This window comes from Sphaerodactylus townsendi, linkage group LG04, assembly GCF_021028975.2.
Source record: "Sphaerodactylus townsendi isolate TG3544 linkage group LG04, MPM_Stown_v2.3, whole genome shotgun sequence".
Lineage (NCBI taxonomy): Eukaryota > Metazoa > Chordata > Lepidosauria > Squamata > Sphaerodactylidae > Sphaerodactylus > Sphaerodactylus townsendi.
The window spans coordinates 41,141,737-41,166,432 of record NC_059428.1 but is presented as its reverse complement, the minus strand read 5'-3'; the positions used below and the strand labels follow the sequence as shown (position 1 = coordinate 41,166,432).

The following is a 24,696-nucleotide window of genomic DNA, read 5'->3' as shown; positions in this document are numbered from 1 at the left end:
CTCAGGCGCATTCACCTATACTTAAAGCAAAATAATGTTGTCTGCATGCACAAACACTGTGTTTACCCCTTCTCCAGAATTCTAACGTCTATGGTCTTTCCCACGATATTTTCATGTCTGGTAAACTGAACATTTTTAGATGGGGATGTACTTTCGGTTATTCTGTGCATTATTTACAACTTTCCTGCTCTTATTTATAGTTTAAAATGCATTCAAATAGAGTATCTTTAAATGAATAACTTGGATTACATCAGTTTTTCACGAAGGGGAACCTCATACAAAGAACAAATCCACTAAGGTGTAACACTAAGCTAGCAAGTCATTTCCGAGAAATGATACTGGAATAAAAAACTTTACCATATTTAGGGAGACAGTCTTCTTTCATGCAGGTGATTTCTTTTTTCTTCATTCACCCATAAATGCCAAATCCAGGTCAGCAAATAAAATGTAAAATCCTCTGTAGGTTTTCTCTTTTTATCACCCAGGTTGCTTATTTCAGCAAGCTGTGTACCTTCCCAGTTTTGTTATTGTCTTAAGTTGCAATGCAGCAGTGTTAGATCCACGGACCCAAGAAAGCACTGTAAGGGAGATGTGGGGGAGGGGGAGACCCCAGCACTGATTTAGACCACACTCTAAATATAACCCAATCCACTTTCCATGCTGCTCTCTTTATGCACTGAAGACAGGCAACCTTGTCAGAAAACGGACTTCGCAGATTGCCATTCTTTGCAGAGGAAAGATTCACTGGGCCAAAATGTAAACAAGCATTTTCTGGCATCAAGCAAGGATGTACGTATGGACATTATCTATACCCCCAATGCATCCTGCTTCACTTTGGAGTGTGAGCATTATTTGGCAACTGGGATGTACATAGGGCAGTGATGGCAAACCTTTTAGAGACTGAGTGCCAGGGCAGTGCAAGGGGAAATTGCATCCAGGGCACGCGTGCGCCCCACGCCCCTGCCATGCCCCTGTCCGCCCCCTTCCTGCCCTGGAACGCCCCAGAACGCCCCAAAACTCCACCTGCACGCCCCCAGAATGCCCTTGCCACACCCCCATGGGGCTCATGCCCAGTGCATCACGCACCCCTCATCCCCTTGGCGCGATGCCATTGTCGAGTGCCCAAACTGGGGCAATGGCACGGGTGCCCACAAAGAGGGCTCTGAGTGCCACCTCTGGCACGCGTGCCATAGGGGATAGCTGTTTTCAGTCTTGGGTATCTCAGATGTATTCCTGCATGGCAAAGGGTTGGACTTGATAGTCCTTTTTTTCTCTTCCAACTCTGTGGTTCTGTGATTCTAGGTATCTTCAACGTTTATGGTTCTACAAACAATGTAGAAAAGATGAAATATGACACAAGTTGACATGAATAAGGTTGTCAATTTTGGATTGAGAAATTCTTGGAGATTTAGTGATAGAGTTTGGAGAAGACAGGATTTGGGAGAGGGAGTCCAGGGGTGATATGATGCCATAGAGTCCACCTCACAAAGCTGCCATTTTCTTCAAGGGAACTGATCTCTTTAGGCTGGAAATCACTTATAATTCCTGGCAACCTTATAAATGGAAATACTATAACCTGGGGGATTTAATTTCTCCATTTCTAGTCCCATTTGGGTTTTACAGAACTGTTGTACAAGAGAACAGGACACACACAAAAGCTTTACTGTGTGGAAAAAACTGAATGTGTTAAAATTGTTGTGGGTAGAAACTGCTGACTGCACACACTGGGTTCTGTGAATGTCCCTGTGCAAACATGAACTGTAGTGTGAACATGACACCTGGGAGCGTAGCAGGTGTACAAGGGTAAAACAGAGCAGCATGATCCCCATGCCACACCATGCAAATGGTTATTTGTCTTAAAACCAAGCATGTTGAGCATCAGTTTGCAGAACTAGTTGAATGCCATTTGACCCGGAAAATTTAGCTGAACAGAATGTGAAATCTGATTTCTAAAGATTTGCCAATAAATGTAACTGAAGTAACTGATGAAAATTAGGCAAATGATATGGCCTTTCAATGTTGAGACAAAGACTGTTTATAGTAACAAGTTCAAATTCTAATGAGGAGTTCATGGTAAGTGGTAGAAATTCATAATTGCTCATTATACTGCAGTGGTGGCGAACTCAGTGCCCTCTTTGTGGGCACGTGCAAACAGAGTCCCCCTACTCCCACACACATCTAGGCTGGCCTGGGCTGTTGGGCTCGATTATTAGCTTTAAAACTTTGACCTAGTTTTAGGGAAGCAGTGTTGGTAACCCTGTTAAGCGCTGTTAAACCCCACTGATTTTTATGCGAAGAACTAAAGTGCAATCCTTTACCTGGGAGTATGCTCGGTAGCTGGCAATGGGGCTTGCTTCTGAGTAAACCCTCCTAGGGTCGTGATTCACCTGTTGGAAGAGTTGCACAGTCGCTTCAAAGCAAAGCCACTACCACCAAGCTTACTCCCAAGTAACGCACGCCTCAGAGCCAACCATTTTTTCTAAACAAAACCTCAGTATTCAGGTTAAATTGCCATGTTGGCACTTTGCGATAAATAAGTGGGTTTTGGGTTGTAATTTGGGCACTCAGTCTCGAAAAGGTTTGCTATCACTGTTATACTGTATTTTTCATATTTTTTCCTCGGCACCCTTATTCAAACCTGATGGTTTTATAAGGAAGATAACAATGTGGGAAGTATATGGTTTTATGTATGGTTGAAGTCTTTCACGGCCGGAATCACTGTAGTGTTGTGGGGTTCTGGACTGTATGGCCGTGTTCCATAAGCATTTTCTCCTGATGTTTTGCCTGAATCTGTGGCTGGCATCTTCAGAGGATCTGATGGTAGTAAAGCAAGTGGAGTATATGTACCTGTGGAATGTCACAGCCAGTAGTGGGATTCAGCAGGTTTGCACCGCTTCGGCAGAATGGTGCTTGTAAACAACCGGTTGTTAAATTACTTGAATCCCACCACAGGAATCGGTTGTTAAAGTATTTGAATCCCACCACTGGTCATAGCCCTATGTATAGCATGTTACAGTAGTCTAATCGAGAGGTTACCAGAGCATGTAACACTGTGGCTACGTCCCCCTTGTCCAAAAACAGGTAAAGCTGACGAACCAAACAGAGCGACTGGAAGACCTTCATGGCCCCGCTGTCAGCTCAACCTCAAAGGACAGTAATAAATCCAGGATTACCTCCAAATCTCGCACCCGGTCCTTCTGGGGCAATACAACCCCATCTAGAACCAGGTTTCCCATGATTTCATGAACTGTGGAGCCTGGAACACAGAGAATTTCCATCTTGTCTGGATTCAACCTTAGTTTGTTGATCCTAATCCAGCCCATAACCTTTGCTAGGCAGTAGTGCAGCACACAGAGCATTTCTCCTGATTCTGATGAAATGGAGAGATAGAGCTTGTTGTCATCCACTGATGACCACACCCAGCAGCTTCATGCAGATGTTCAATAGCATAGGGGACAGGACTGAGTCCTGTGGAGCCCAACAAGGTAGCTCCTAGGACTGTGAGTAAGAGTCCTCTAATGCTATAATTTGGAATCTACTGTAGGTTTAAATCCACTGTAGGTAGGCGTAAATCCACTGTAACACAGTGCCTCCCATCCCCAGTCCAACAAAATACCATGATCTATAGTATCAAAAGCTGCTGAGAGATCGAGGAGAATCAACCGAGATCAAGGAGAATCAACCCTATCCCTCTCTCGAAGGACTCTGCCGGTGGGGCGAGGGCTCTCAGGAGTGATCGTGTCAATGGCCTTCCTGATCTCATTATTCCAAAGTGAGGCCAAAGCTTTGACAGGAGCACCAGCCATGTTGCCTAGAAAATACCTGAGATTCTCAGGAATCCTTGGGACTTGGAGTACTGTGTTCAGTTCTGGTCGCCACATCTCAAAAAGGATATTGAAGAGATAGAAAAAGTGCAGAGAAGGGCAATGGGGATGATTGAGGGACTGGAGCACCTTCCTTATGAGGAGAGGCTGCAGCGTTTGGGACTCTTTCGTTTGGAGAGGAGACGTCTGAGGGGGGATATGATTGAAGACTATAAAATTATGCACGGGGTAGAAAATGTTGACAGAGAGAAATTTTTCTCTCTTTCTAACAATACTAGAACCAGGGGGCATTCATTGAAAATGCTGGGGGGAAGAATTAGGACTAATAAAAGGAAACACTTCTTCACGCAACGTGTGATCGGTGTTTGGAACATGCTTCCACAGGAGGTGGTGATGGCCACTAACCTGGATAGCTTTAAAAGGGGCCTGGACAGATTTATGGAGGAGAAGTCGATCTATGGCTACCAATCTTGATCCTTCTTGATCTGAGGTTGCAAATGCCTTAGCTTTTAGTGACACAGGCCGGCTAGTGCTGCTGCAGCCATCTTGCTTGTGAGCTTCCTAGAGGCATCTTGACGATCACTGTCTGAACAGACTGCTAGATGTGATGCGTCTTGGTCTGATCCAGCATGGCTTTCCTTATGTTCTTATGAGATTGCTGATCAGAACAAGTGGCGTGAGAACCATTTGAACAATGAAATGGTTGTTCAAAGGATGAACTTTTGTTTAATTGCACATGAATTTACATGGATATAAAAATGCAAATGATTACTGAAGGGAACAAAATGAACATATTTATGTGAAACTTAAACTATCATCCAAACCGTCATACTTCATACATTCTTTAAAAATTAGTATTCCTCATTACTGTCTAAGCAAGTCCAGTTCTGATGTGCTTATACCAGTGGTCTGCAACCCGTGGCTTCGGAGCCGCATGCGGCTCCACATGGCCTGGAGGTTGGAGGGTAGCGTGGGCGTTTCCCTCCAGAACAGCGCTGGAAAGAAAGGTTAGTGGAGGGGCCGAACCGGAGGCAGCTCGGAGCGTGAGGGCGCCACTTTTCGTGTCCCCTCCACTCACCTCCTTCCAGCATTGCTCTGGAGGGCTGGAGGGAACACGCACGCTGCCCTCCGACCCCTGGAGGTCAGAGGGTAGTGTGAGTGTGTCCCTCCAGAGCAGCTACCATCCCCCCTCTGCCATCCCCGCAGCCGCCATCCCTCCTCTGCCCCACGGGATTTCCCTGCCTGGCGCCCCTGCCTCCAGCAGCGCGAGAGGAGGCGGTACCGGGCAGGCCGTGGCTGCCATTCCCCCTCTGCCCCACCCATTGAGCAGAGGGGGTTTCCCTGCCCGGCGCCTCCGCCTCCCAGCACTGGAAGGAAAGGTGAGTGGAGGGGCTGAACCAGGGCGGCTCCGCTCTCCGGCTCAGTAGACCTTCGGGGCCGTGGAAAACAGGTCCAAATGGCTCTTTGGGTGGTAAAGGTTGCTGACCCCTGGCTTATACCATTTTATTCACTTTATCTTTCATATTGAAACATGTATTACTTTTCTGTTTCAGCAGTGAAGCTTGGTTCTATGCAGCTGTTTAGAAAGTACCATAGGTTCTGTAATCTAGGTTAGGCTGAGGAACGCCATTGCATACATAGAACTCCCCAGTCCAGCATGGCTTCTCTATTTCCTTCAGTGGAGAGGTCCAGAGGACCGCCTACATGGATCATCTTCCTGTGTTCAAATGAATGTAGACTTCAGCGCACACATCTGTGTATATATGGCTGTCTCGGTTGAGGTACATAATAATTATGGCAAAATGTACCTAGTTTATGCATTAGATCAAAAGTTTCAATGGTTAAGGCCCAGTCACAGTTTTTCAGAACTTTAATCATGGTGTTTCTACTAAAACAAGAGATGAGGTTCTGTGAAGATTGTTTCAACATTGGGGTTTCTGCCTTAGATATGTTTTATTTTGTCAGTCTGTGCTAAAAGAGTGGGCGGATATTGCATGTTAGAACATAGTCCAGAGCAAAGATAGGCAGTTAACAGGTGGTACATTGTTTGCAAAGTTCTCTCCTGGAAGTCATTTGTCTACTTTGAGAGTTCTATAACAAGCAATACATATGCAGATACAGGAGAAGGGGTTATTTACAACTCTGCTTTGGATACTCCCCCTCTCCTCTTTCTGTACATGCCAAGTCAGGATTTATACAGCAATGTTAGTTAGCTGTCAAGATTTTCTTGGCACGCTGCACACTGTACCAAGTTGCTCCATTAGAGTGTACAGAAGGTATCCAAGGAAGCAGTTGACTCAGCATATGGGTAGAGCAATACAAATATATTCTAGTGAATGTATTCTAGTAAGGTAGCGCGTGGGCATGAGTGTTAAATCCCTGGATGGTCAGCTCTGTAAAATATGAAGTAATCAGTCAACATTTGATGACGTACCATTACTTCATTTGCAATAACAGCATTAAAATCAGCAACCTCTGATTATTGGGGTTTTGTCTCTAGATCGTTCTGATGACGAATCCTTGGAGGAAGCAACTGGACCAAGTAAAGTAATGAAGCCACCTGCAAACAACAAGCCTGTGTCTTCAAAGAAAAGAAAACAGGTTGGTTGATTTTCAGAACCTGCCAAGAAATGATGTTTTCATCCCAAAGGAAGAGGAGTTTGCATAGTGCTTGGCTGGGTGGAAGGCCCAAAATACAAATAATTCCAGGTTCTCTGTACATCGTAGCATCTATAAATGGATTTTTTATTGCTACTTCACAGCATTTTATAAGCGTGGTGTAGCGGCTAGAGAGTTAGACTGGAGATGCTTCCAAATAGAGGTTTTGTTCTGGTTTGGTATCAAGACTAGAGTGAGGCTTTTTTGGGTCATTCCCATTACATTCTCCCAGAATAATTCACTTTCCATGTCTTCTCCTGTTGGATGCAGTCTTTCCCAAACCTGGTTTGGTACAATTTTTGGGGGGAAAGATTGCAGTCAGCCATGTTCATTTGCTATCCAAACCGCAAGGTGCACATTTGTACAGGTCCTGTCCACACTGAAACCATCCCTTACCTCTATGCTTTCCATCAACAATGACTCCTGATTTTCTTGGGAGTCAGTCCACAAGCACTGGATTTGGTTTAGGCCAAGCTCTTCCGCACATCTGCCCCCCCCCATCCCCCATGCATTCTTACAGTTGTGGAGTTAGTATATTTTCTTCTTCACATGGCGTAATTTATGAGGATTTCCAAGAGAGGATGCTGTCATCATCAGGATCATATCGATGGCAACATCACACAAACATCTTATTTTTTAAAGAACTGCCCTGAACTAGTGATATACTGCTGTAGTGTTCTAATAATACTTTGAGCAGGTTCTCTGATTTCTCAGGTTTTATTTTTGTTTTAAGTCTTTAGCTCCTTCCTTCATGGAGATATAAGAAAATGACATACCTCTTCACCTGTAAAAAGAGGCTCGAGACTTACTTTTTAAAATATATATATATTTTAATCCTTGGAATTCAGAGAATTCCAGCAGCATATCAGTATTTTAGGACTGTTTTGCAAAAAATTGAAACCACTCATCTTGATGGGGAGTGGGGGGCAGAGGGAGTGGATGATGAGAGAGTTCAGTCATTGAAAAGTGGGATGGAGGTAGGTGGGGCAAAGAAAATCAATAGAAATATTATGCTCTAGGAAAAAGCCCACTCAGACCCAGAAAAATATTTGGGTCAAAGTGTTCTCAAAAGAGCTGGAAAAAAAAACTGGAGGAAAAGCAAACAACCCCCCCCCCCCCACCACCACCACCACCACCACCAAAGGCACAAAATATAAGCAGAAATCAGAGGATAAACCAAAGCTGACTGGGACCAGAACTGATGGGGGGAAATTCCTTGCAGAAAAACCCTGACAGTCCTTCAGACTTAGCATAATCCTGACTGGCCAGGTATGATCTAGATTCTAATCAGACTGCCTGTTTCCTTTGTTCATATAATTGTTGCTGCATGGGCATCCTTGCTTCTTTGCTTTTGAAGACTGCATGGCTATTCTCTCCCTGACCCAAGACTCCTGTCTTCTTTCTTGTCCCAGTTTCCTGATCGCGACCCCTTTGCTATAACTTTGCTTGTTTTGAAGCACATTCAGATTTTTTAAATGTAACAGGTGCTGAATTTGCACAACTGACACCCATGAGTCATACAGGACTGTTCTGATTCACAAGTTTACTGCTGCTAATTCACAGAGCTGATTGGTAGCTAGCTGAATCGACACAGGTGGCAAATGAGTGCTAGAAATCCTTGTGTTTGCTACACTTAGTATATTTTTCTTAAGGCATCTTGTTTCCTTAGTTCTAGTTCAGCTCACCACTAAATCAGCCGTGGAAAGCTGTCATCCAGACCCGATGTTAGCTTTTCAGCATCTCTCTCAGCTGCTTTCTGGTTCTGTCAATGACTTCCTATGATGAGTGGTTTCCTGAACAGAGTGCACTTTACTCCTCTTGAGTCAGTACTTGGCTTGGCCTGACTTCACAACTTCCCAGCCCCTGCAACAACTTTAGGCCACCTCGTTACGTTGGATCTATGCCAGCCTAGTCACAATGATAGCCATGATCCTGAAAAGATTGCCAGCTAGGCAGCTGTAAACCACATGCTCAAATTGATTTCTATGCTATCAGGATAACGTGGGGGCAGCTTCACCATGAAGGCAGAATTTGAAGCAGTGAGACCATCAGTGAAGCAGCGAGACCATCAGTGTTCCCGCGTGTCATAAAAGTGTGTCTAAAAGTAGAAAAGACATGGGCATGCTGGATACACCTGAATTCTTGGTTACATGAGCCACTGACTTCTTCATTGTAGATCTGGAAGTGTTTGTTTGTTTCATTGTAGATCTGGAAGTGTTTGCATCACTATGTGTCCCATTTATCCTATATGACTTTTGAAACAAATTCGATATAAAAGCAAATATTTCTAGTGCTTATGACGATGATGATGAAAAAGCAACTTAAAGACTGAAATTAAAAACTTGATGGCTACACTATTAATCCCAGTGAAACCCATACCAGGTTACAGACTTTTTTCCTTACCTTCTTTGAGCAATGAATCTCTTGCTTGAACATTTGCCACCATCACATTGATTTTCAGAAGGCCTTATAAACTCACCATCTTATAAGGTCACCATCACTTACCACCATATCCCTTTAACTGGGGATGCCAGTAACTGGAACTGGAACCTTTTTGCATGCAAAGCAGAAGCTCTACCACTACACATGCACAGGCTCTTAATGATGTTAAACTTTCCTCAGATATTTGTATTGGGAAAGAATTCCTAAATCTCAGGCTGCTTCCTGGTGGAGGATTTTGGGGATCTCCAGTCCACTGATTCAGTGTTCTTCATATCTACTAGTGAGAGTGGGATTTTAGGTATCACTGACCAGAACAGATATGTAAGATATGGTCTTAAATTAGCAGGTTCAAGGAAAGTAGCCCAATGTTCAATTTCTGTTGGCTAAATACAGGCATATACACACACCAGTCAAAGTCTATGGAAATTTGCAAGTGATGGGATGACCCATGTGGCCCATGGTGACTTGATAATTCTCTGCTTCAGATCATTCTGCTTTTTTCTTAAAGCGAAAATTCAGTGTTTGCTACTGCCAGTGGCAACACTACCTGTAGTCCTTCTTTTCTGGGCCAGATGCTCATGTAGGGCACAACCTGTCCATTATCCAGTGCCTGGTGTGTTGATTTCAAAACACTTGTTAGGTACAAAATTGGTCCTGTGGCCTTTTGACTGCTTATCCCAGGGAAGAACTTTGGTTTCACAGGGTTCCTGATCCAGCAGTGGACACTCGGAGGGTCCCAGGCAAGGAATCTTTAAATGAAATAAAGCTTTGTTGAGAACATTTATGCATCCTAAGCTAATCCAATTCATGGTTTTAATTCATCCAACGTTATCCCAAATTGTTAGTTGCATGCAAGGACTGTCTAAGAAGGAGAGTTGTGCTGACGATGGAGAGTAAAACTTTACCTCTGCAAGAACGTTTTCACCTTTGTAGGACTGATGACATTGGGATGTCTCAAGTCTTCGTTTTGCCAGCCTTCACCTCTCTTGCTCTTTCCCCTTAGTTTTCACAATAGGGGTGTGCCCAGCTCTTACCTGCAACTTTTTTCTCAGGATCAGAGGTTCCTTGTTGACAGCTTATTTCTCAGTAATTCCAGGGTTTCTTCTCTTTATCTTTCAATATCAGCTGGGAAGGAGGCTGACATCACATGTCAGGCTGGCACAAAGCAGTCTGTTCCAGACCCAGGGGGAGGGGGGTATCTTCAGCCTGTCCCACACACACTTCAAACATTCTGTAATTCTAAACATTGCTGTGGAAATTCCAGGGTAAGTTCCAAACTAAAGGTAATGGCATGAGAGCCAAATCTGAATTTGTTCTGCAGTACCGCAGGACCTGCCAGTCTGAATCCTTGTGCCCCCTGTTCCTTTTTCAGCACCTGAAAAGGTGCTGGAAGGAAACAAGATCACCTGGTTCCATTGTGCTGTGGGTTCGGCCCCTTGCATCTTTTTTAAATGGCCAAGTTCAGCTCTAAAATGGTTTTGACATCCATGGGTCAGTCCAATGGATGATGTAACATCGAGTTTGGTCTTAAAGTTGCTGAGTAAACAACAACAAACAACAACAAATAACCTTTATTGGCATGTGTAAATATTTAAAACTTTATAACAAATTTATAAAACATTGGGATAAAATGCCTTGGCTAGAAACTTAGCCACATCTTCGGTTCTTCTTGGACTATGATCATTTAAAAGATAACGTGTCTTGTCCATATCAGAGTTTAAGTGATCAGTATTCAGATGGGGATCAATGAAGACTCTTCTTAGGGAGCTGTGCTGGGCACAGTATAGCAAGATGTGTGCTATGGTTTCTTTTTGATTGTCAGGGCAATGGCATAATCCGTCCTTTGATGAAGTTGCTGAGTATACAAAATAGGTGAGGGATAATTAGCTGATTTCTTGGTGCTGCAGACAAAGTAGGTGTGTGCATTTAATAAAACGTCTCATAGAGCACAATCTGTGAGCAGCCGCTATTAGATATGGAATTTATATTCCATGTCCCACACAGTGAGCTTGCTTCTCCTTCCTGTGCAAGACAAGTATTCCATACTTCCAAACGTTTATTTCCATTCTTCTCCTTGTTAAACACCCTCACTTCTTTCTGAATGCAGATTTTACAAACTGAACACTTTTTAAAAGAGTTGTCCCAATTTTTCTTTTATGGAGTCTTTTGTCAGCAAAGATAAGCCATAAATAAATTAAAATGGCCATGGGGAAAACAATCCAACCCAATGTTGGGTTAGGAAAAAATTCTCACGTTGAAATGCTCAGTGATTTTTATTCAGCTGTCTGCCCAGATTCTTGTGTTTATATTCTCCATGGACAATCATTTCACAGATCCATTAGCACCAGAGAGCTGAGCAAGAGTTTATTCCAAATGTTTGAGAACAGAAATAGAGTAATCAAAACAGAAAATTCAAAACTATTTCCAACAACAATAAATTACAAAAATAGAAAAATCAGTTACAGATTTTATCTTTAAGATAGTTTTTAAATTAACATTTTGGTAACTGATGTCTCATCTTTCTTGATGCACTCTCAAGACGTTAACATCTCTGTGATGGCGTTTCTAGTAACTGAGGAAAGTAAGGATCTTCAATGTGTGTTGAAATAATAGGACTTTGAAGACCTATGTGAAAATTGTCCCATGTATGAGTTGTGTATGAGAAGTCATGTGTAAATGTTGTAGAACACCAGTTTTCCACAATAATGATGCCTTTAAATATTGCAGTGTCATTGGTTTTTTATTGGTTTTTATATTTTTATAAAAAAGTCACTGTGTTAACTTTTCTAGCCATTTAAGAACATAAGAATAGCCCTGCTGGATCAAACTAGTGGTCCAGGTAGTCCAGCACCCTGTCTCACAAAAGTGACTAACTGGTATGGAGGGCCAACAACAGAGCACAAAGGCTCATCACTTCCCTGATGTTGCCTTCCAACTTTTGTATTCAGAGGCTTTCTGCCTCTGAATGTGGAATCATCTTTTATTGGTCCATCCTTATTTATTTTTTTGTAGGGAATATAAATGGACTTCCACTGATACATTAAAACATGAACGTTTTAATATACTTATCTTAAGAATTCTATTCTCCTGTGATGTTTCCACTAAATCAAAACATGTGTAGGTTGTCATTAAAAAAAATAAATTACTGCAAGCATGCATGCTGTTGTACATTTCTGCAAATTTGATTAGGATGCCCTCTGTTCTATATTCCAAGCCACTTCTGTGTCTGAATGTGTGTGTGTGTGTGTGTGTGTGTGTGTGTGTGTGTGTAAATGAGCAGTATTTTTAGAAGCTCTTTTAGCAGGTAAAATGGTTAAAAAATGGCTTATATGCAGCAAAGGGACCAAAATTCTGGTTTTATAAGCAAGCTTATCTGGGAACAAAATCTGAAGGACATTTTTTTCATATTATACACATTTTCTGCAATTTTAAGTGATTCTTCTGCTAATAGTTTCATTTCGTGGCGATTTTCATCCATGGTGTAGTTCAGTATTACTTAAAAGTAGCCCAACCACCATTTGTAAATTTTAATCGGCCCTATCTCTGTAACAAGAAGTTCCTGTTCATCTCCAGCCACAATATGCTTTCCAGAACTATATTGATTTGAGCAGATATGAGCATGACCTGAAAAAAAACAACTTTGAACATAGGTTATCTTTTCATTTTCTGGCAGATCCTGCCAGCCAAAACATGTGCCTAATTTCTACACCATCTAGGATATGTTCTAAAGTGTTTGAATGGTGATGTAACTCAATCCAAACTCTAATTTTTTTCCAGCATACTGAATGCTTTCCTGGTGCAGAAGAAGACCAATCTAAGGATAAAAAAGAAGGTGAAGGGAAGCCAAAGAAGCGAAGAAAGGTGCTAACTCTTAATTTATTTTCAAGAGTAATTATTTTTTATATTTGCTACTCTAGGATGTTTTTGTAAAACCATTTGGGTTTCTTTTCTCTCCGGACAATATAAAACATAACTTTTTTTAAAACTTTAGTACTGATTTCCACCCATTCCCCCACACACACACAGGTTGGGTCAGAGTGTCTATTAAAATGGTTATAAGAAAACAGATAATTTCCTTCCTTTCGAAATAAACTTTTTTCACTTCTATTTGTTTTATTAATATTCTTTAGCCAAAATTGATTGTTCAAGAATTCATTATTAGAATAAAGATGAAAGATGGGATATTTAGTTGATAAATAATCAAAACATTCAAACTGTGCATTTCCTCATGGTTCATGGCATGGTTCCTCATGGTTCATAGAAATTTGCCTTCGTTTATTTATATTTATTGTATTTATAACCTGGTATTTCGCACTCAGGCTCAAGGCAGATTAGTGAATAAAAACCATGTACTCATAAAACATCCAATGATCAATGCAATAATAGTAGGATTACAGAATAAGAAGACACTATGGACAAAAAATGCCTAATAAAGCACCCACAGCAAAGAACTGTCAAAAGACTGTGTTTATTACACTTTTATTTGGAATGCAAAGTCCCTCTTTTTTTCTGTTCACAACAGTTCTGTATGGTAAGTTGTGACACGAGAAAATGACTGGCTGGGTCACCCAGAGAGCTTCACAGCACAGTAATGGCTTGATTGTCAAACTTCCCCATCTTAGTTCAAGACTAACCAACAGCTTTGCTAAAACTTAATCCAAAGCAACTCCAGAGGACCCTTATATTGGCTGCTTCACATGTGGATGTTTCCTAGATGGATAGCAATTTGAAATAGAAAAATCTATGTAAATTGCAATATGTAGTCATGGATGACTCATGAGCAATCTATTCTGCAGTGCATGCATATGTTCTTCGTACGCATTTGGTGAAAAAAATACTGGGATGTTTGTCATGTGTGAGAGTGCATATAGTGGTCTGTGCATAGCTTTCCTGCAAGTGAGGTATATCCATATTGGAAGCAGTCACATCTGAGTCTGAGATCAATCCTCCTTCTCTGTGTTTTCCTAAGGAACTTGTTGTTCTGGAACTCTATGAGAATTTAGTGCTGAGTTTTGACACGGACAAGCTGTGAGGAAATCACTGTGGCAAGGATATTATAGTAATTTATAGTACCCAACAAGGTTTTCTTTCCATGTCCCTCTCGCTCACACTTAAAAAACAAATCTTTTGCTCTTTAGCATCTGGAATGAATTAGAAGAAAAATAATAAAACTTCCTGTGTGAAGAACATTTTCCCAACAGCTCTCTTTGAAGGAAGGGAGTATGTTCAGGTGTCCTTGTTCTTACTGTTGTGGAATTTCTTATTAATATCTGCAGCATCCTCAAGAGGACCATTATTTTCCTGAAGGAATTGAGTGACTTAGTGAATGATGTAATGCTCCCATGAAATAGCAGTTCTCCCCTCCCAAGGCTTTAAGTAAAGTGAGTCCAATTAAATTTGTTAGACTCTTATCTATGGATGCTGTGTTTACTTTGTGAATCACCACTCTAAGAATGACACTCTTTGCATACAAAGAAGGAAGAGTTCAATTTGTTCAAGTTACTGAGTACCTTGTAAAGCACAAGTATGGCTGCTGCTATAGTCCAGTTCAGTAGACACCACTCACCAAGTGATAGAGTTGTTCCTTTCTGCTTTAATTGATCTTTGAAAACTATTCATATGCAAATCTGAAAAACATCTGAGCAGGGTTATGTGGCATGGGTGAAAGTATGGGTATCCAGATCTATTGTTCTACATTATATCATGTTCTACTGCATGCCATTGCAGACTTCATATGCCCAAGCAAATATGTCATCTGCTCAAGCAAATATGTATACAAAAAAAGCAATATTTAAAGGAAAGCATTTTCCTTTAAATGTTACTCCTCTAAAACATCCACACCAAATTTTCAAAGTTCTGATCCATGAAGGTGACAGTAGTAAAGGTATCAAGACCCATTTTTATCAGATAAAGAACAAATGAGAAATGTATACATGTATAATTAGCAAGGCTACTGAGAACTAAATGCTATGTCAAATGTACCTTTTCTTGTCCCTAGAAGAAAATTTCAGATATTCTTGCACAATCTGCTCCAAAACCTGGAACCCCTGAAGATGTAAAAAAACTGCTTAAGGAACACTTCGGAGCTAAACGTTCTGTGATTGAATTAGAAGAATTAAAGCTACCAGGTAATAAGGCCTGTGTCAAAGGTTTCTCAGCAGGAAGAATGAGAGCTCTTTAAAATATCGACTTCTAACAAAATACTAACTAAAAATGGTCCTTCCTTGCAAAAAATAGTGAAAGTCTGCATCCTAATTTGCCCCATAATCTGTAAACATTTCCTCACTATTAAGACCAGGTCACATTTACATGGGATTAAGCTAAGGTGTTGAATGCTGCTTTGAAGAAAGGGGGGAAAGTCTCCTGCCTGCATTTAGATGTTATGGGAAGTTGGAGTTTAATTCAAGGCTTCTGAAACTAGGAAACTTTGAGTCATACCAGAGAAGGGAGGAGAGCATCAGAGCACAATAAAACTGTGTTTGCACCCTACACAACCAGACAGAGCTTTGTAATAAGATCTGGTTGCAGTCTTCTCCAGAAGCACAGTTGTAAAACAATAAGCAACTTTCTGGGTAAACAACTGTTGGAAATACACAGATCTGGCATTGGCAGTACTAGCCAGAGCTGGGCTTTTCTCAAGTCAGTGTGAGGTTTGAGGCCTTGATTTAAACCTTAAAGGGAAAAAAGGAAGCAAACATTCCATAACCTGTTGAGCCAATTAAGCACTTCTGTGGTTAAGGATAAGTAAGGTGGGGCTGTACAATGAGACATTTCTGGAAGGAAATTGACATTGCGCTAAAAGTTGTTCCCATCATTTGATTAATCTGTTTTAAAGCTTCTTACTTTTGCTTTTGAGCGCTTGTGAAATTCTGTCATCCCAAAGAGCATTTTGCCTGGCTTTCAGCAAATACACATTTTTGGAAGCTTTAAAGTATTAGTTTAGCATCCAGTAACAATAGCCTTTTCTCTCTGTGTGTCTTGTGGTTTCAGATGCCTGTTTCCTTCCTCCCAATGACCTCACCCACAGTTTTTCCTCCTACCTGAAGGAAAGTGAGTAACCTGTAGCCTGTTCATAATTAAAATACTCATCCCTTAACTGAATTAGTAAAATCGGTATTTTTGTAACTGTTCTTTTTTAAAAAGTGTTTGGTACTCTACCTTGTCAAATACATTTTTAAAGTGTGTTTCTGATCTGTGACATTTTACGGTAGAAAACTGTACTCTGTGTCTAACAACATAATGTTGCCTAGCATATTATCCCATTCCTTCAGTGACTGCCTTCATTGATTTATGTCATTTGGTCTTTCTATGTGTTTTAACTATCTATTGATTCATATGTATTTTTTTGCCCTTCCTATGGCAGTCTGCCCTAAATGGGCGAAGCTCCGTAAAAACCACAAGGAGAAGAAGTCAGTAGTGATGCTGATAATCTGCAGTTCTGCCCTCCGTTGTCTGGAACTCATCAAGTAGGTCGTTGAGCCTAATGCCCTCCTGGAGGCTTTGTCCAAAATCCTAGACTCAAAGGCCAACGCAGGGTACCTTTGTCTAGCCTAATCTAGGACTGCGCCACACAAAAACTCATGTTCCTTCCACTGTGGTCTTGAAGTAGTTAGATAGCTGAACATTGCAAATAGAAAATAAAGCTCACTCCTTAACAATGCACAACTTGTGGCATGATGTATCAGGCTGGGTTTTTGCAAGATGTCAGGTGTGTTTTCCCACTGTCACTCCTGCTGCTTTCTTTTACATTTGTTTCAGATCAGATGCAAAAAAGGGTGGAGGTCCCTTAACTGTAATAGTCATGCCCAAAATGTTATCAGATAGTGCTGACCTTTGTAGATGCTGAAACTCTGTATTCTGTACAACTCTTAAAGGATCCAAAAGCCCTGTCTCCTTGACACGGACATAGGCAGTGAACAATTAACAGACATGTCTTGTGGAAGATTGGAGCGAAAAGTGGGTCTCAGATGTAAAAACATTGAAAGCTACTTCTGTGCTGGGATGGAACTTTACTGCCCACTCACGGATGGATAAACGTGCTTTTGTTTTAGCTAGTTTTTCTTGTTAATTTAGAATGTTAATGACTTGTAAGTGCTTTCTGTTCCAGGTCAATGACTGCTTTCAAAGGAGAGGGCAAAGTTATGAAATTGTTCGCAAAACACTTAAAGGTGAGGATGGGGCTTCTTTTTATACACTTGCACCATGCCTTTCATTGTCCCCAAACTCTTCAGTACCAGTGTTTTGTTGTAAAAAAGCTCAGAGTGGTGTGGAGGGTGTTCAGTAAGAAGACAGTTAGGAGAGTTGACCACGCCTTAAGCAAAATCATGTGTAGTTAGAAAGAGGAGCTGCTATACAAATATCTTTCTTCTTCTGTCTTTTTGGGATTTGGAGTACAGATTAGTGCTTTAAGTGAAATGCTAAATTCAAAATTTAAACAGAGCAAGCGTGACCCTTAATTACCATATGGAGATGACCATTCTGATCTTACAGGTTTATTGTAGATATTACAAGCAATAATGTATGCAAATCCCTTTGAACACATGAAAGTATAGTACACATTTATTTATTTAAGACTTATTTTACTTTGCATAATAGTTTTCATATGCTGGCCAGGCTCCAATGAAATCTGGATGACTAGTTTCTCTTGCCCACGGGGCCTCTGAATGCCTTTCTGGAACAGCAGCCCCCACTCCACCCCGCTGTGAACCAGAGGGCAGTTGCACAAACCACTTGTGCTAAGCTAAGGCATGAAGGTTGTCTGTTCCAAGAAAAAGTCAGCAAGCCACTGAGCATCCCTGAAGTAGCTCATTGGGTCCCAGATATATTCAGTAATGAGCTTGATAATGCTCTTCAGGGAAAGTATTTCAACATCATTTCAAAGCTTGAAATACAGTGTGCCATTCCTTAAAGATCTGCCCAATAGTTTTTCAGTTCTTGTTCAGTAGGGGATAGAGAGCATTATTTACAGTTATTCCTTCCACATTGTGACTTTCCCCATCGTGGTATTGCTATATTGCAAGTTGGCACAAGAAATTAAATGGGAATTTTTGAGAATTTTGCAGAAGCCACAGATGACACACAAAGGCCAGCAGACAAAAAAGGTTTAGAAATGCAGGATAGCATAAAATATATGTATGGTATTGTATAATATCAACATATTTTATCTTTTGGGACCACAAATATACACCATTTCTTTTCTTTTTGTTAAAAGAAAAGATTTTTTTTTAAAAAATCAGGCTTATTCTCTGGTATGAAGGGAGGGCCAAAATTCTTACACAGATTTTCAGATCATGAGGGGGGTTGCTGTGCCCCTCATCCTAGCAATGTGGAAGGAATAACTTTCTTTACTTAAATCTTTCTGGCCAATGAGGACCCAAAGTCTTTTCCATTTTATCCACAAAACAAGCCCATCAGGTGGTCTTGGCTGAGAGTGTGTGACTTGGCTGTGGTCACCAGCATGACAGAGTGGAGATTTGAGCCTGGGTCTACTGGGTCCTACTCCAAAGACATTACCCCACACTGTCTGCAACACTGTAATACTGGCTGTCTAGGGTAGCTCTTCACAGTGGGTCTCCCATGAACTCCTCCAAGATTTGTTTTTTATTTATTATTCCATCATTCTGTCCATTACTGGACCTACAAAGGTAAAAAAGTAAAGGTAGTCCCTTGTGCAAGCAGTGAGTTATTACTGACCCATGGGGTGACATCATATCACATTATTTACTAGGCAGACTTGTTTTACGGAGTGGTTTGTCATTCATCTACACTTTCCTTCAAGCAAGCTGAGTACTCATTTTACTGACCTCAGAAGCATGGGAAGGCTGAGCCAACCTTGAGCCAGCTTGAGCCTGAAACTAACTTCCTTTACTGCCTTGATATTTTAGAGAAATAACCCACAGCCATGCCTTTGTCTCTGTGGATGTCTTTCACAATTTCTTTCCTTCCTCCAGTCACCGGGCAGCAGAGAAAATCCGCCCATACCCTACAACAAATACATTTTTCACATAACCACCCCACAGCACACCTGAATGCTAAATAATGCCCCTCACCCCTCAAGGCTGTGTACTAATAAGAGGCAAAAACGTATTAATTCCAGTGTGGATTCTGGTCAGCTGTTTTAGGTACCAACTTCAAAAATGGGACTCATGCCATTCCTTATATGTACTGAGCTGGGAGTCAGATCAGTTAATATTAGGTTGAAGATACCATGGCAGACTGTTGGCCCATTTAGTTTATATTGATTGCTCTGAATGGCAACAGCCATCTGGAGTGTCAAACAGACAGCCTTCACTGTCCTTCAACCTTGAGATCCTTTTCACAGGAGTTGCCACTATTGTATCCTTGGAGCTCATGCAAACCACTGAGTTATAAACCCTCATGATTTCATGTGCCTGCCAACTGAAGCGTACAATGTTTTGCTGTAAAAGCATTCGGATAAAAGCTTTGGCAAAATGTTATCACACACAGCATGTTTCCTCTTTGCTCAGCCCTGGACAAGTTAGTTGAAAATTCATCTGAGTGTTAACTTTATGAGGGTATATGTTTCTCAGTCCAGCTGATGGATTTTGACTTTTCAATTGATTGAAAAAAAAATATAATGTGGAATACCAATAGAGGTGGAAAATGTTGTACCAACAGGAAACAGTATTAGAGTTAAGTTACTTTCCTTTTCCCATATGAAATGTTTCCACTCATGTTCTTGTTTCTCTGTGTAGCAATGCTGAATGTCTCTGTGGAATTTTCTTCAAATGCCTAATGCTGTATTAAGTATTTGAGAAGGAGTTGCCAGAGCACCCAATATTTATTATGATCACGAGATCAATTAAAGAAGGAATTGAAATGCATGTTTTACTTGGTTTTCTTGAAATAGATCCAAGAACAGTCGAAAATACTGGAGAAAGATGTCATCCACGTCGGTGTTGGGACACCTGGAAGGATAAAAGTGCTCATAGAGCAAGGTATATAGGCACAGCACATCTAGAAGTAATCACTAAGGAGCATCTCTATAGGATATCTTAAGACTGTGTTTATCAGTCCACTATGGGAATGCTGCTGAAATACAAACAGAAGAGTATGAGATTTAAAAGTGTTGGAGATTATAAATAAATACGTGGCATGGTGTTGGATTCCTTTGTTTTTCCCCCATTTTTTGACAGTATAGAGCACTATCAAATATTTTAAAGAATCCTGTCTTTCAGTGGTGTGAAGACAGCTCTCACCTGACCTGCTGTGCTTTATGCTGAGTGGCTAGCAGGTAGGCAGAGAAGGAAGCCCTTCCCCCCACCCAGAGGTGGGATTCAGAGGTTCCAAAGGTTCTGTAGAACCTGTTGTTAAAATTTAAAATATCACTTTTTTAATACTTAAAATATTTTATTAAGTATTAATATTTTAATACTTAAAATAAAAAAGTGATATTAAAATATTTAAAAATACTTTTTAACAGTCATTATTTGAATCCCACCACCGTCGGAACCTGTTGTTAAAATGTTTGAATCCCACCACTGCCCCCACCCCAGGTTTAGCCAAGTTCAACAATAGTGGAGAGTGTCAGCCCCATGTGTTTGGTGGGGTGCCCCACAAGACATAGCATTCATGTGGCTGTCTTGGTCAGTGGTAATTGCAAATGTGATTCTTTACTAGTACCTGGAGTCTTCCAAAGAATACCAGGATTGTGACGTGGAGGCAGGTAATGACAAATCTCCTCCAAACATGTCTTACCTTAAAAACCCTATAGGGCAGTGGTGGCGAACCTTTGGCACTCCAGATGTTATGGACTACAAATCCCATCAGCCCTTGCCAGCATGGCCAATTGGCCATGCTGGCAGGGGCTGATGGGATTTGTAGTCCATAACATCTGGAGTGCCAAAGGTTCGCCACCACGGCTATAAGGTCACCATGAGTCTGCTAACCAGATATGGTTTTGGGTGTTGTAGAAAACTGCTGCCAAGTCACAGCTGATTTATGGCAAGTCCATAGGGTTTTCAAGGCAACAGGCGTTCAGAGGTGGTTTGCCACTGCCTGCTTACATTGGGCTGATAGAGTTCTGAGAGATCTGTGACTGACCCAAGGTCATCCAGCAGGCTTCATATGGAGGAGTGGGGAGCTGAACCCAGTTCTAGCTTAGAGTCCACCATTTTTAACCATTATACCACATTGGCTCTTGATTTGGATCATGCAATTGTTTTGCAGTCTTTAACACACACACACACACACACACACACACACACACACACACACACACACACACACACGGACTGTGATTGAGAAAGGGCTATTGCTTTATTGTTACTGGTACAGTAAAAAGCAACTTCATCATTTTTATGAAGTGAAAGTTTTGAAATAGTTGCAGACACAATAGTGGAAATCAGGTTGTGACTGTTCTGCTTTTGTGTTTAGTTGTTGAGGGGCCATAGGTTTGTGCAGTGAATAGTTAACTTGAAACTTCTTTTGGTGGATAACTGAAAAGTACAGACCTCAATCTGCACAAAAATTGGATTTATTTACAATATTTACATTTAATTTTGTCTAGGTAGCGTGTCCAAAGTAGTTGCTTAAAACAGATACAACCCACAAATCACATAAAATTTGAATAATAAAACCTAATTCATAGAAGTATATTTAAGACAAAACTGAATATGTCATATTACCACTGAATGTCTTCTATTTTCTTCCCAGACAGCCTCAGTCTGGCAGGTTTGAAGTATGTCATCTTGGACTGGAACTGGAGGGATCAGAAGTTAAGAAGATTAGTTGATATCCCTGAGGTACAAAAAAAAGAATCTTTAAAATAATTTTTTCATACATGGCTTTAGGTTCTTGCTATCAGGAGAGTCAGGATATCTTATGTTTCGCAGTTTGAAAATGCTTGGGATTTCTGACATAAATACACCTCACCATTTCAGTTCTACACTTCAAAACTGAAGATTTGCATTTTTAAGGTGTATTGTACAAACTGAATCATGGCCATTTCACACACTATAAAAAGACAAACTTGGGTTTCGTCCACTCATTAGGAGCTATGGCCTATTGTGATTCTCTGGTGAATGTAATGTACACAATGAAATGAAAAATGCATTTGTCACATTGCTTATGGGTAATGCTTTAAGTTGATTTCTAAAAGCACAGGGTTGGACTGGACTCTAAACTTACCAGCAGCTTCCCTAAAGTGCTGCTGTTCTGGAGGGCCTCTGGTGACCAGGAACAAACAGAGGCCCCCTACCCCATCCCAAGGGCTTCAGCAGCTTCCAGGGCTTCAGGAGTCCCTGGAGTTCAGGCCCTTCAGCAACAGTGACTGTTATCTGCTCTCCAATCAATGTCTCCTACATGGGTGCTGGAAGTAATGGGTGAGCCAGTGCCCATCCTCAGCACCTCTAACTGGGTCTGAGCTTTTCAGCACCACAGGGGCTCATCCGTCTGGCTTGTTCCTGGAACATTTAAACTTTCCAGACTGCCCCTGCAAAAACGTAAGGTGTGAAATCATCTTCATTATGTACATTTCCTGATGTTTTTGGCTTTCTCACTGAATTCCTTTTTATATTTTAACCCTGAATAGATTTAAGTATACATTTGATTTCTATGGGTCCTCCTTCCAAGTCAGATGTTTAGGATATTACCCCAACTAAACTGTCCTGCTCTGTTCAAAATCTGTGCATCTATAAAAAGTTACCGATCAGAGCACTTTTATTTTTACACTAGCAGTAAAGCCTGCTGTGGCGAGAGGTTCAGCGGGCTCTAGACAGGGTTTGGGGGAGGGACTGTGTTTTCCTTAGCTAAAGTGGTAATGAGAGTACCACAGAGCAGCAGGCAAGCGAGCGGTAAGTTAAGGAGGGGGTGGCATATTTGAGGTTGGGAGAGGGCAGACAAGGGAAAAGGGAGGGTGGTTCCAGGACAGGAAGGAGGGTGGTTAGCCACCCATGCTTCACCAGGCCCAGCTTGTTCTTTGACGTGAGGGGAGGGCCAGCAGGGGAATGGAGAGGCTGGGGCTGGCAGGGCAGTGGAGGGCAAGCCACTGCTCTCTCACCAGTGTAACTTGGTATTGTTGAGGCAGTAGACGGTAAGCTGCCACTCCCCATCAACCCAGTTTCCCACCAATCCGTGCACAGCTGGAAATGAGTCCTGCGTGCCTATTAGTGGGAAGTGAGTCATCGCGACATTCCATCCCTTAGGGAATTATACATTAGGATGTTTCAAATGAATAAAATTTGTTCTAGCATATGTCAAATGTATGCCTATTGTCAGATATTTCCTGTTCACCTGCACCATTATAAGAGAAAGTATCAAATTAATGTGTATCCTCATCTTATTATTTGAAAAGAAATAATCCCCTAATCAGGCAGATCATTTGATTTGGCCGTTGAATTTATCCTTCTTGGCTTGTGTTTTCCTGGACTCAGATTAAGGTTCAATTCTAAGCTTTTAAACCTGGAAATATAGGCCACTGGTTTGTATTGAACTGTGTTGAGCTTTGCAGTTCATAGTAATCCATGTTCTCAGTACACTGTGAAATCAGCAGCCAGCTATGTGAGATAACTGACAGAAAAATACACAAAGCCTCTTCTGCAGTTGCCATGTTGCATTCAATGGGTCTTTTTTCCCTGTCCGCCTTGTTTTACCTTGCACATGGGAACCCAAGATTTGGTATTCTCGTTTTCAGTATTACTTGTGCTGCTGGGTAAAATCTTTAGAGAAAGTGAGTGGAGATTGCAAGCAGTTTCAGTCATTGAAGCAAGGAGGTGCCCTCTTGTGGCATTTTTGTGTGAATGGGATTTCCATGGAATTCATCCCATACTTTTTACCTCTGAACCTGTTGAACTGTAAATTTCACAATGCATAGTTTGTCCTCACTCCAGGAATGGGAAAACATGGCTAGGCGTAAGACAAGGAGTGTAAAGAAAGAGGGGCCATTTGGGCCACTCCAGACTATGAATTGGGAGATGAGGAACTTTGCATCCAAATTACCTTGTAGCTAGACAGGTTGATCTGAGCAGTAGATCTGATAAGTGATCCAGGAGAGATTTTATTGGGCAATAGGCTAAACTTCAACACTGATTTAAATTGTGCTTGTTCACAGATGTTAATAATTTTGGTTAAAAAAGTTAAAAATGGGAGAAACACAGGTTTTTTACTCCTATGGATTTATTTTTCGTGTGTGTGTGTGTGGAGGATAAAGTGAATGAGCATAAAATAGATGCCTGCATGTTGGCCTTATAAGGATTGTAATACTGTTTAATATCTGTTTCCTTCAGATAAGAAAAGAATCCATTGACCTTTTGGAGATTGGCCTGATCAAGCTGTGCAGAGAAGGTTCTGTGAAGCTGGGACTCTTTTAAGTGGGATTTCAGAAGCCATACTCCACTTATTCCCCTTACCTTGCCTTTCCACTGACTAAGTGGAGGCTTCTTGGTTTTGAGATGCATGGTAGAATTCAGTGCGTGATCCTTTTGTCATATTTCATTCTTTTATAATAAAACAACTGGGAATGTGCGCAGATAGTGATACAACACTGAGATTTTCCATCAGCACTGAGATGACTGTATTGGTTCTTGTGTGCAAAGGTATCTGATAATGCCGGCTCTTGGCTGTTCACCAGAAATCTACATTCTGAACACTTATTTCTGCTGCTTCCCAGAAAAAGAGAGAGAGGAGAAAACAAGAGGGGGGGGGGAGAGAGAGAGAGAGAGAGAGGTGAAAACAAGTTACAGAGCTTTATCCGGATTCACCACAATTACACAACCCCAACATCCTGGTATTGTTGAATGTTGCTAGCACTGCC

General features: G+C 41.3%; 2 protein-coding genes across 6 annotated transcripts in view; one reads left to right on the top strand and one right to left on the bottom strand.

Moving 5' to 3' along the window:
• LOC125431562 (filamin A-interacting protein 1-like) overlaps positions 1-551 on the bottom strand; it is a 125,039-nt gene extending 124,488 nt beyond the window's left edge. The window contains exon 1 of the mRNA XM_048494474.1: positions 358-551. The gene's annotated coding sequence lies outside the window, so the exon portion shown is untranslated. The remainder of the gene's footprint in view (positions 1-357) is intronic.
• CMSS1 (cms1 ribosomal small subunit homolog) overlaps positions 1-24,407 on the top strand; it is a 232,130-nt gene extending 207,723 nt beyond the window's left edge. For 4 of the 5 annotated variants that reach the window (XM_048494467.1, XM_048494469.1, XM_048494471.1 and 1 more), the window contains 9 exons: positions 6,325-6,425; positions 12,702-12,785; positions 14,923-15,052; positions 15,915-15,974; positions 16,288-16,390; positions 17,032-17,092; positions 19,795-19,882; positions 21,600-21,688; positions 24,170-24,407. In XM_048494467.1, the coding sequence (XP_048350424.1) occupies positions 6,325-6,425; positions 12,702-12,785; positions 14,923-15,052; positions 15,915-15,974; positions 16,288-16,390; positions 17,032-17,092; positions 19,795-19,882; positions 21,600-21,688; positions 24,170-24,253 (800 nt within the window). In that variant the 3' untranslated portion in view covers positions 24,254-24,407. The remainder of the gene's footprint in view (positions 1-6,324; positions 6,426-12,701; positions 12,786-14,922; positions 15,053-15,914; positions 15,975-16,287; positions 16,391-17,031; positions 17,093-19,794; positions 19,883-21,599; positions 21,689-24,169) is intronic. The other variant, XM_048494468.1, reaches the window with a different exon arrangement.
• The last annotated feature ends 289 nt before the right edge of the window (positions 24,408-24,696 follow it).